Here is a 12,740-nt window from a genome sequence, read left to right on the forward strand (position 1 = left end):
TAAGTAAAGAAAGAATTTCTATATTCCAGCTCTACTCAGTTTAATTTTTAAAAATTACTACCACGCAACATTGTAAGTTGCTGTACAGAACACAGCATTCTCCATAGTTCTGCCTCAATAAATATGATGCTTATAAAACTTATAAACTCAGTTTATGAATTCTGTGTCAGTTACCTGGGCTCAGATTAGAGTCAGTGTTTTCTAACAATCAACTAGAAGATGGATATTACATAGATAAAATCATGGTCTTGTCTGTTGTCCTAATTTTGCCAACAACAACCACATGGAGTTTTGAATCTTGACAACTAATACTTCCACTAGGAAAACAGAATTAGGACTTGGAAACTAAAGCCAATTATTGATATTTGGTTTCAGAAGATTTATATATGTTTCATGTGATCCAAAAAAAAAAAAAAAAAAGGAGAGATGGAGATGAAAAAAAAAAGATTAAAATAGGAAGTTTATATGAGCAGGATTTAGATTAATCAGTTCATAACAACTGTTAAGTACAACCTTTTGGAAATTAATTTGCATAATGATAATCTACATGTGGTAGGGGTGAAATTATTTAAATGACATTATATTTCACTATTTAGTCTTGCTCCACCACTGCTTTAGCAGTGAATCCTTATGAAATGTAATACAGCTAATGAGGTAGCTTTTTAACTGAACAAACTGACAGGCCCCATATCTGCAGAGGCAGCTTGAAACCGTGCCCAACCTCTTGGCTTCCCAAGAGGCTTTTCAAAATTCAATAAATAACATCTGTAGGCGATGTTGGGTGCAGACCTAGCAGAGTGCGTCATAACACTGTGCTGGCAGAACAAAGAAACCATGACGACTGCCAAGTTTCCATGGCAACTGCTGCGAGGCTCTGAGAGTATAATAGCACATCAATCACTGTCCAAAAGAACTTCATTATCAGCTAGAAAAAACCTTTAGGATCTGTTTAGTGTGCAATTGTGGGTTAACTCACCTCAAAGCCTTGCTCTCTAGCAAAAGTGGCAGCTTCCTGAAATAAAAAAAAAGAACAGTTAATTATAAAGTGCTAGGTAATGAAGAAATAATCCATTTTGAAACTCATTCAAACAGTCTTCTTTTTACACAATTATCTCAATATACCCACATAGTTCAATTTTTATTCTTACACTAAAAAAGATTTTTTTCCCTTGGCATGAAAAAAAGGCAGCATAATGTCAACACACTTCACAAGTTGGAATAAAGAAGATGTAGTGCATGTTTTTACTGTAGCTGTCACAGTGAGTTCAGGTGTTTTGACCTCAGCAAAGAAAGACAATCATTTGAAACCTAAGGAACATACTGGTGGTTATGTTTTTAATTGAAACAATACCTTTCAGAAAGCTCTTCTGCAGAGAAGAATGTCTGCTAATAAATGTATAGAGTCAGAAAATCACCATTTTGCAATCCCTAATGAAATTTATTCAGGCAAGGATCATCAATGGATGCTAACTTTATTAGGTGAAAGGATGATGGGAAGCTGAGTATTTCATGGAATCAAAATATCAGAGATTATATGCCGGTCACGAGGAGCAAAGTATAGCTTTATAATGGAAGGATCAAGCTGTCATCACCTATAACCCAGTGATCGATCTATCAGATTTCATCATTAATACTGGAATCACCAAATATTCTGTGCCTTCCATTATGATACAATATAAAGGACACACTCCATCTATAAAGTTTTCTGACCACATTTTTAACATTAATTAATCAAAACTTTAATTCATATAGCTGGCAGTCTACAGAAAATATAGAGGATAGGAGAACAAGTTAAATGGTACAATGAGAAAATAAATGGACAAATCCATAAAGTAGGACATTCTACAGGACAAACAGCTTGGTCTCTTCAATAAATCAATGTCATGATAACTTGGGGAAGGGAAAAATGACAAAGAGCAATGTACAGACCTTAACTGAATCCTGTTTTTAACAAACCATCTAAGAAAGACATCATTTTGGGACAATCAGATAAATTTGATTAAGAAACAGGATTGAGATAACATTAGGAATTAGTAATTTGATAAGGTAAATGTTCTTAATTTTAGAAGCTTCTTCTGAAGTATTTAGGGATAAAATGGCATGATAATGTAATTTACTTTAGAATACTTAAAAAATTAAAGTGAAGTAAAAATAGCAAAATGTTACCAACTATTAAATCTAGATGTATTTTATCACTGAAATTTTCAAGATATTGTCATATCATTTGCCTGTTAGCATTGTCTTTATTATTTGATGCACATTTTAAATTTGTATTTTGTTGCTTTTTTTTCCAACCTAAGTGTTTCATGGAGCTAAAAATTGTGCCACTTTTTGGGATATTTGCTATTCTCCCATTTTTTCTTTCTCACTGAGGTTGTTCAGAATTACATAGTCAGATTTGGGGGATGTTTTCCTAAAAAAAATAAAAATCTAGATGCATTTAGTATTTCTATTTTGTCTGTGTGAAAACTTTTTTTTTAAATTTTTGTTTGAAAACTTTTATAGCACATGATCTTCCTCCTCCCCAATTTCTCTTTTATATAGATGACAGGGTAACAGAAGATGAACATTAAAGAATAGTTAACATTTTAATTTTTATTTTGTTTTTAAAAGATTTTATCTATTTATTTTAGAGATAGAGTGTGTGTGTGTGAGAGCAGGGAAGGGCAGAGGGAGAGAGAATCTCAAGCAGACTCCACCCTGAGTGTGGAACCTGACATGGGGCTGGATCTCATGACCCTGAGATCATGACCTGATTTGAAATTAAGAGTCAGACTCTTAAACAACTGAGCTGCCCAGGCACCCCTAGTTAAAAACTTTAAGTTCACAATGTTTTTCTAGGTTCCTAAATATCTTAAGGGCACAATTTGATGAACATTACCATATCTACTAATGCTCTTAAAACAGACTATCAAATGATAAAAAACACATCTGTGTAACCAGATCCTTTCCCTTTTTGTACTTTCTGCATATATTTTAATTTTAGGACTGATACAGAAAATAGAAGCAATAATACTTTTCAACTAAACTTCCCTCTCGAAAATGAAAAAAAAAATACTGCAGACAACTGTCAAGAGCCTCTACATCTTAACTTACATTCCTCCAAAATTATCTTTGCCAAGAGATATTAATAGAAGGATGGGATTTGAGCCTGAGTAGTGAGCAGATCCAACTCAACTGAAACGACTGCCGCACCAAACCATGTAAGGCAGAAAGTAAGTCAGTGTCTCCAGCACAAATTTGGGTACTATCTACGTGTTAAGGAAAACACTGGGGAAAGAAGTATGTATGTGCTTATGGTCCGATATATTAATGACATATAGATTTAAAGACCCCTTGTGAGAGGGCTTGAAAAAGTCAAAATGGATGATTACAGCTAAACCCTGAAGTTAATAGAAAGAGATAAGCTGAAAGTACAATTCCTTAGGCTGTTCACTAGCAAACGTTGATAGAGTTAGCCTTGGTGATACAGATTAATGAAAAACGGAGTTATGATCTTAACAATTGGTGTATGCAAGGTTGGCCTTTTTTTTTTTTTTTAAGATTTTATTTATTCATGAGAGACACACAGAGAGAGGCAGAGACACAGACAGAGGGAGAAGCAGGCTCCATGCAGGGAGCCTGACATGGGACTCCATCCAGGGTCTTCAGGATCACACCTTGGGCTGAAGGTGGCGCTAAACCGCTAGGCCACCGGGGCTGCCCAACGTTGGCCTCTTTGACAATTTACTTATAATAGAACTTCGTACACCATATAGTCAATAATACTTGCTGGCCTGGATTTGAAGGAAAAGGGTAAGTCTCAAAAGATATCAATGTAATATTTTTCCAAGCTGCCCAACCCAAGAATTGATCAAGCTAATTCTTACATCAAAAAGATAACTGATGGGGTGCCTAGAAGGCTCAGTCGGTTGAGTGTCTGCCTTTGGCTCGGGTCATGATGTCAGAGTCCTGGGATCCAGCCCCATGTCGGGCTTCCTGCTTGGTGGAGTGTCTGCTTCTCTTTGCTCCCATCCCCCATGCTCATGCATGCTCTCTCTCCCTCTCTCTTAAATAAATAAATAAATAAATAAATAAATAAATAAATTCCTCTAAAAAAAGATAACTGAAAAGCTCTGCTAGCTTATTTATATAGAGCTTCATCAGAGGCAAGAAAGAAGCTCAGAGAACTATAAGACAAAATTAATATGAAGAATCAGTATGATGAAAACTCACACTAAGACATAAAAACTCAAAATTCAACATACAGTAGTTAAAATGCTTTTTTAAGGTCCAGTTATGCTCACACAGATATAAGAAGCAATTAACTTTGATGTATTATGGTACAGTGGAACGGACTAATTGCAAGAAGACACATTTATAAATGTCAGATCATTATTCTTTAAGGAAACCAGGCCCTAGGACACTTGCACATCTGTAAACTATTTGAAGCACCAATATATTTCTGATTGAGGAAGGACATGCTGAAGAAAAGTCAACTCAATTTTTTATCTTAGCGCCCCCTCATACAGGTTTGCAGAGCTGTGCCCTACCATTGAAAAGCTAAGATCTTATCTCCTGACTTCCTCCCACCTTCTTTTGATCTTGAGCTGGTGCCCCCAGTCACTCCATTAGAGAAGGCAGCTGGCTCACATCACCGTAGACTTTCCCACAGCTAACCTCTGATCTGAAGGTGTTTGTAGATACAATGATGAAACAACATTTATTTTTCCCTCCCAGCAAAACAAATAACACAACAACATAGGGGGACAGTTTGACCTAGTAAGAATTTTAACCAGAATTTTAGTCCTCAGATTCACTGCATGGAGGGACAGAAAGAAAAGGCATTAGGTCTGAAAGTAGGGAAGCAAAAAGGGGTATAGACGGTTGGCAGAAGAGTAAGGCAGGTTCCAAATATCAGGGTTAATTCCAAGTGAACTGATAATACTAAATTGAAAAGGACTTTTTAGTGTGTCTTTGCAGTAAAAGTGAGAAAAGAAAACAAGCACGTCCCCATCTGTGCTGCCCCAGGGCGCCACGTACTGAGTTCACAAATCTAATGAAACAGTCAGGTTAAAATCCAACTGCAGAGTGGATGTGACGTGTGGAGAACAGCTAGGGTTAGAATAGAGAAGCAGGGCGGTTCCTAATGCAGGTGATTATCCATGTGATAATCATTATATTTACAGGCTTTCCATTTTAGATCTGACATCAAAAATCACAAAGGAGGAGGGATTAAGGAAATAAACAACCGACAGAGGCTTTCCTGCTCTCCTGAGAGTATAGCACTTTCATTCATGCATGACAAGCAACAAAAGCAAAACCAAACAGGCCAGGAAAGAGTATTTCTGAGAAGGCTGGATTTCACATTAACACTTCTTTCCATTTTGATAACTTTCACTATTATTCAGTTTCCTAGACAGGTCACATTTTCAGAATTAGTTCCCATTGTTGTCTGTGCTCTAATACAGTATCATTTTTGGTTTACAATGAATGATACTCACATAATATGTCTTTTACAACAGCAAAGTCATTTTTTCCTTCCTGGAATTGAGTGTTGTGAATAAAATGACATATAATTAAAGCCTCAGACTCTCATCTATTTAGGATTTGCAGTAGGCTTGCTGCTTCATCGGCCAGGCTAAAAGAGTGCTAGTGAAACAACCACCAAATATGGGTTTTAAGGTTTAAAAAAAAAAAAAAAGAAGCTGAAATTCATGGTTAACGAAAACTATGGAATACTTACATTACGAGCTATTTAAAGGGATTAGCAAGCCCCTATTAGAAAGCACAATCCTCAGATTATACAGAAAGGAAGGAGAAACTTGGTTGCATGTTTGTGTTTATCAAAGAGCTATTTCCTTTATATTCAATTGAAGAGAAAGCTGGGTTTTGTTTTTGCAGTTGTCTGATAATACTGCAGTTTTAATTTATAAAGTAGAATGATCTATAAACAATATTAAACTAAAATCATAAGTTGTCCATATTCTTATTTTAATTCCAATTGTTTTTTACTAGTTATATGGAAATACAGAAGATATCTGTATATTGACCTTGTACCCTCTGACTTTGTAAAATTTACTTTTTAGTTGTAGGAACTATTATTTAGCTTCTGTTAAGAAAGATAGTTTTCTATGGTCCTATTAAACATATCATGAAGTTATTTTGAGAAGTTAGCAAATGGCTTTAAAAACAAAATTTACCTCTCTTTTGCCCTTGCCCTTGCACTTCCTGCTCTGTACCTGAAGTCACTGAACCCAGCTAGAACCATTACCTGCTTGCTAATGTTACCACTATTTTTGATCTCAGATATGAGGGGTCCTGGTATAGGTTGAAACTTCATGGAATGAAACAAAAAAGGAGAAAATCCAACTCAGGACCAAAGCAAGGTAACTTCTGACTGTCTACAGAAAGTAAACCATCCATCCCAAATAAACTACTTTGTTGCTCCAAAGCACGGGAGAAGAAGAAAATTCCAAGGGGAGAGGAGGGGGATGCTTCTTACTCAAGTCACAGGAGTTCAGAGATTTGGGAAAAGTCAAGGGTAAATGGAGCCACCAAACCAGTTATGTTTTTACTTTGTTATCTCTCCATTCAACATGTTATCTCTGCATTCTCCTACGTATAGTTTAGGCTAACAGATACTATCAACCTAGAGGTGTGTCACTATGATAGATATTGCAGACCTCACAATGGTATTAGACTTTGATTCCATAAATTTGAAACAATGCTGTAAATCCTAAATGGTATGGTGTAGGTGAGAGCCTAAGAATGTTATCTTTCTATAAATAAAATTCACATATTTGTATACATATTTAGATGCATAATGCTCTCTTCAAATGGCCTTAAGTTTAAGATAGTACTAGTCAGTGGGGCAAATGGAAAGAGTACAGGGGTGGGGGCACGTGGCTGGCTTAGTCAGTGGAACCTGTGGTTCTTGATCTTGGGGTGTGAGTTTGAGCCCCACATTGGGTGTAGAGATTACTTAAAAAAAAAAAAAGGAAATCTTAAAAAAAATAAAAAGAGTACAGTGTTTAGACTCAGAAGACCTACACTAAGGGTGCAGTGTTTGCTTGTTTTTTTTTTTCTAAGATTTTAATTATTTATTCATGAGAGACACAGAAAGAGAAAGGCAGAGACATAGGCAGAGGGAGAAGTAGGCTTACCCGCTATGTCTCTGCCTCTCTGTGTGTCTCTCATGAATAAATAAATCTTAAAAACAAAAAATAAAAACAAAAATCCTCACAGAAATCAAATCGAAGTGTGGTCAACACATCAATCTTAGGGTGAGCAAAGATACATACTTTCAAAATGGTTTTGCATAACTGATTATGGTTAACCATTTCTTCTACACAGATAACTGGGATATACTATTTTTCACATAAGATTTGTTTTTTGGCATCAGGTTTAGTTTCAATTTACAATGTCTTTCATTATTCTTTATTTTTTTAAAGGGTTTTATTTATTTATTTATGAGGACAGAAAGAGAGAGGCAGAGACATAGGCAGAGGGAGAAGCAAGCTCCATGCAAGAAGCCCGATGTGGGACTTAATCCTGGGTCTCCAGGATCACACCTCAAGCTGAAGGCAGATGCCCAACTGCTGAGTCACCCAGGCATCCCTGTCTTTCATTATTCTGAAGCAATGATTACCTTACTGAGAATAGAGTATGATATTTAAGTAGTGCCAGATCCTCAGGTGAGAAAAATATTTTTGAGTCAAAGTCTAATACTATTATAAGGTCTGCAACAGCTGTAGCAGTGATACACTTATAAGTCATGCTGATATTTAATAAAAAACTACCTGCTGTTTATTTCTTTTCATACAATATATCATAAAGACTTATGTTGCTTAAGCTTTTAAATATTTCCTCATGCTGTCCCTTCAGACTAAGAATTACCTTTTCTTTATGTTATCTAAAAAATCATTTATATATATTTACAGCACTCCATTAAAATTATACTATTTTTAATATACTAGTTTTGAAGAGGAAAAGTAATTTGAAAATAAAGTAAAAGAAGGGTAGAGAAAAATCATTAAGTAAAATATGTGCTTGGGAACTGCTTTTTAAAATAAGTTTTATTCACAAAAATTTCTGTACTGGCTTTTCCAAGAAATATAACACACAACTTTGGGGGGATTTTCAACCTGTGCTCTGACATTTATTACCATATGCTTCCTGTCTGCAGAATGCTGAATAGAAATATTATTTAACATTTATGGAGTGCCAAAAACTCAGTGGGGCAAAGTATAAGCTATAAAGACATTCATGGCCCCTATCCAATAGGTTTATAATAAAAGTTACATAGACAGTATATAAATTATACCTCAATAAACATGACTGAAAAAAAACATTAGCAGTCAAAACACAAGCGAAAAAAATTAGATTTAGCTTAGGACATACCTAACCCTTTCACAAAGTGATTTATTAGCTGATGAGTCTATTATAGCAAGGAGAGTTGTTCATTCCCACCTTAAAGCATATTTAATGGTGGTAACTAAAGGAAAACAAAGTTAGGAAAAGTACTTCAACAGAATTTGATTGACTAGCTATTTGGGTAAATTCTAGAATAACCCGCGTTTTTCAGTTACTGAAGAGAAGAGATGATAGCATAAGAAAAATCTCAGACCAGTGGGCCTCTTATTGGATACTGTATTTCCATTTTTAATGAGACAACACATGCTTGGCGCAAAGGAAACACTCAACAAATGTAAATTATTTTCCTTACCTCATTTGATCCTCATAAAAATCCCCAAAATAGGTTTCTCATATCACAGATAAATATCTGAAGCTTCAGAGAAATTAACGTATGTCCAAGACTATATAGCAGTAATTGTTATAGGTAGCACTTAGATCTGAGCCTTTCTAAATGGTTTGTGCTGCTTTTCTACTGATTAACTATTTCAGCTTTTATATGTCTTTGTTTTCTCTTTCTTTCTTTCTTTCTTTCTTTCTTTCTTTCTTTCTTTCTTTCTTTCTTTCTTTCTTTTTTAGATATTTTTGCTAGGTATATAATTCTGGGTTGTCAATTTCTTTTTCTTTCAGTGCTCTAAGGTCTGTCTAGCTTGCACTGTTTCAGATGCTAAGACTGCTGTCATTCTAATCTTTGCTTCTCTGTATATAATGTGTCTTAAAAAAAAAAATCAACCTGGCTGCTTTTAAGATTTTATCACTGACTTCATGCAATTTCATTATGATGTTTCTTGGTATGGTTTTCTCCATGTTTTTTCTGCTTTTTGAGCAGAATTTGTTGAGTTTCTTGGATTTGTGAATTTATAGTTTTCATCACATTTGGAACATCTGCAACCTTTATGACTTCAAATACTTTTTCATTCACTCTCCTCTTTCCCAAGACTCCAAATATGTATACCAGATCACCTGATATTGTCCCACAGCTCATTCATGCATGGTTTGTTTTTTCAAAGACTATTATTTTCTGTCAGTGTTTAATTTTGAATAGCTTCTGATGTTGTCCTAAAGATCACTAGTTACTATTTTTTTCTTCTGCAATGTCTATTTCATCCAGTGCATTCTTCCTCTCTGGAAGTTCAATCTTTATACATACATACATATATATGTATATATGTATATAGTCTCTTCTTAAGGCTTATGCTTTATCTTCTTGAAACACAGAATATATTTAAAAATGTTAATCTTTGTCAAATAATTCTAACATCTATGCCATTTCTAAGACTGTTTCTATTGATTGATGTTTTTCCTCATTTTGGGTTGCATTTTCCAGCATCTTTGCCTCTCAATAATTTTGACTGGATGCCAGACATTATGAATTTTATGTTTTGGGGTGCTGGATATTTTCTACTACTTTACACATTTTTGAGGTTTATTCTGAAATTCAGGTTACTTGGAAATAGTTTGATCCTTTCTAGGCTTAGTTTTAAGCTTTGGTAGGTTAAATGAGAGCAGCCTTTAATCTAGAGCAAACCTGGTACCCTAATGATATAATCTTTTTGACTACTCAATAAAACAACCCATTCATTAGCAGTTTCTCCACTCTGGCTATTGGGGACAGAAACTGCTATCAGCCTGTGTGAACTTGGGGGAATAATCTCTCTGTTTCTTTCCAATGTTTCATCCTTCACTTTGTATACTTTCCTCATACACATATCCTGATCAGTATTCAGCTGAAGACTCTAGGGAACTCTCTGCAGATATTTAGTGTGTGTGCCTTATCTCTGTACTTTTTTCTGGAATTCTTTCCTGTAAATTTTTAAAAAAGATTTTATTTACTTATTTATTCGGACAGACAGTGAGAAAGAGAGAGAGAAGCAGAGAAGCAGCAGGCTCCCCACAAAAAGCCCAATGTGGGACTCGATCCCAGGACTCCAGGATCACGCCCTGGGCCAAAGGCAGGGGCTCAACTCCTGAGCCACCCAGGCGTCTCTCTTTGCTATAAATTCTAGCCAACTTGGCATCCTTCAGTGCTTAACTCTTTCAGTTCAGTTGGACCTCTAGGTTTGGGAGCCCCTTCTCACATTGTAGACTAGAAACTCTGTCTAAATGGAATGCTATGGCAATTGTAGGATTTTCTCATTTGTTGACCTTCTCTGAGTGATCACTGTCTCGTGCTGCCTGTTGTCTAATGTCTGGAGACTGTTGTTTTATATATTTTGTCAGGTTGTTTAAGGAAGAAGATAAATCTGGTCTTGCTTACTCCATTAGTCCAGCAGAGGTTCAATGTGGATCCGTCTTAAAGTACATATCTTAAAATATCCTGGCACGTTAACAAATCTGCAGTTCTCCATTTATTGGTTAGAACAGTTTATGACCAAGCCAAAGACAAATCAGATTGATCACTTATCCTAAGCATCTCATACATTGCTTTTTGCATGTTATTGTACAAAGGATATGGTTCCTATACTTGGAGCTGCTGCATTAAATCATAAACTCTATCAGTAATCTATAATTGAAGCCCTCTGAAGAATAACTCTAGTTCTAAACCCGTTTTTACTTTACATATCCTATATAATTGTCATTTTCTTGCTTTATATATATATATATTTTTTTTTTTTGAAGATTTTATTTATTTACTCATAGAGACAGAGAGAGAGAGGCAGAGACACAGGCAGAGGGAGAAGCAGGCTCCATGCAGAGAGCCCGACGCGGGACTCGATCCAGGGTCTCCAGGATCACGCCCTGGGCTGCAGGTGGTGCCAAACCGCTGTGTCACTGGGGCTACCCCTCTTGCTTTTTTTAGATTACCAACTAGAAAGCTCCAGGTAGGTAGTTAACATCTTTCTTTTTTAATTTTTATTTGTTTTTATTTTTATTGATTTTATTTTTAATTTTCAAAGATTTTATTTATTCACGAGAGACACACAGAGAGAGAGAGGCAGAGACATAAGCAGAGGGAGAAGCAGGCTCCATGCAGGGAGCCCAATGTGGGACTCGATCCCAGGACTCCAGGATCATGCCCTGGGCTGAAGGCAGGCGCTCAACTGCTGAGCATCCCCATCTTTCCTTTTTTAAAAAATGTTTTCCCTGATCCTCTCTTTCACCCAATAGAGGGATCTCTTATAATGTATGATCAATACTTTGTGCCCAAGTTCCACAGCCTGTAAGACAAATTCAGCCCATTGCCTGTTTTTATAAATAAAGTTTTACTGGAACACAGCAATGCTCATTCATTTACATGTTGTCTAGGATTGTCTCTGCTTATTACCACAGCCGAGTTAACTAGCTCAACAGAGACCATACTAATTGGACTTCTACAGAAAAAGTTTGCTGACCCCTGAGTTATGCTATTAGGATATTTATGTATTTTTTTCTTAAGTTACCAATGAAGAATTGAAGGCCCTATGGAGAGTAGGCTCTAGCTTATTAGCCTTAAGATAAGTAAAATGTGCATCTTTTCACAGGTCTTATTTCTTTCAATCACTGGGAAAAAAAACCCAACAACCTAAAACTCAAATCACCTATGTTAAAAAAAAAGGACAATAAAAGTCAGCTAAATAACCAATTCTTATGAACTTAGATAAATATGCATGCAAGACAACAAGAAAGGCATTATGGACCCCATGCTAAGCATTAGACAAAAGGAAGATCTCCAGTGGGGAGAGATTAGCATTCTTGTTAACTGCCTAAGGATTCTCTCAGTTCAAAGGCATACTAATATCCTTTATATTTTCCATATTCCATGCATGATCCTTCTCAATCCCAAACTGTCAAGTTGTGATACCACTGCTTATAAAGCCCATTCCCTGGGATCATGCTAATGGCTCAACTTATTCTAGTTTGGAAGTTGTAAAAAAAATAATTTTTAGAAAGTAGGTAAAAATAAAATGCAAACAATACATAAAACACAGATTTGGACAACTGGACAGGCAGAGTTGTTTTTATGAACCTTACTGTGAGCAAAGTGGTGAGGGTAAGGTGTGAGATATGTCAGAAGAATACAGAGATCATCAGTTTCTAGTTGTTTTGATCTTAGGTTTGGACCTATCACAAAAACTTCCCTACTCCTTGGATCTCCTGTCTGCTGAGGAAGAAGACAGAATTATTACCAATAACCAGCATTATTTCCTTCCTTCTTGCTAGCTGACAGATAATAATTATGTGTGCTTTAGAAAGAAGTCCAACATATAAACAAACTTAAAAAATTTCACAATGGCCATTGGGAAGTAGCTAGGATAACATGGAAGTAATGATCAACACAGGTTTCTTCAGGAAAAAAACAAAAACTACAAAGAAGTCAAAGAAAAAAATCCAATGTGCATGAAAAAGAAATTAGCCAAGGGTACAAG

General features: G+C 35.8%; 1 protein-coding gene across 11 annotated transcripts in view; it reads right to left on the reverse strand.

Annotated features, from left to right (window-relative positions):
* ADK (adenosine kinase) overlaps positions 1-12,740 on the reverse strand; it is a 498,050-nt gene that overhangs the window by 96,218 nt on the left and 389,092 nt on the right. For all 11 annotated transcript variants that reach the window (XM_041748691.1, XM_041748694.1, XM_041748697.1 and 8 more), the window contains one exon: positions 977-1,012. In XM_041748691.1, coding sequence (XP_041604625.1) covers positions 977-1,012 — 36 coding nt within the window. The remainder of the gene's footprint in view (positions 1-976; positions 1,013-12,740) is intronic.

The sequence above is a fragment of the Vulpes lagopus genome, chromosome 3 (genome assembly GCF_018345385.1).
Source record: "Vulpes lagopus strain Blue_001 chromosome 3, ASM1834538v1, whole genome shotgun sequence".
NCBI lineage: Eukaryota > Metazoa > Chordata > Mammalia > Carnivora > Canidae > Vulpes > Vulpes lagopus.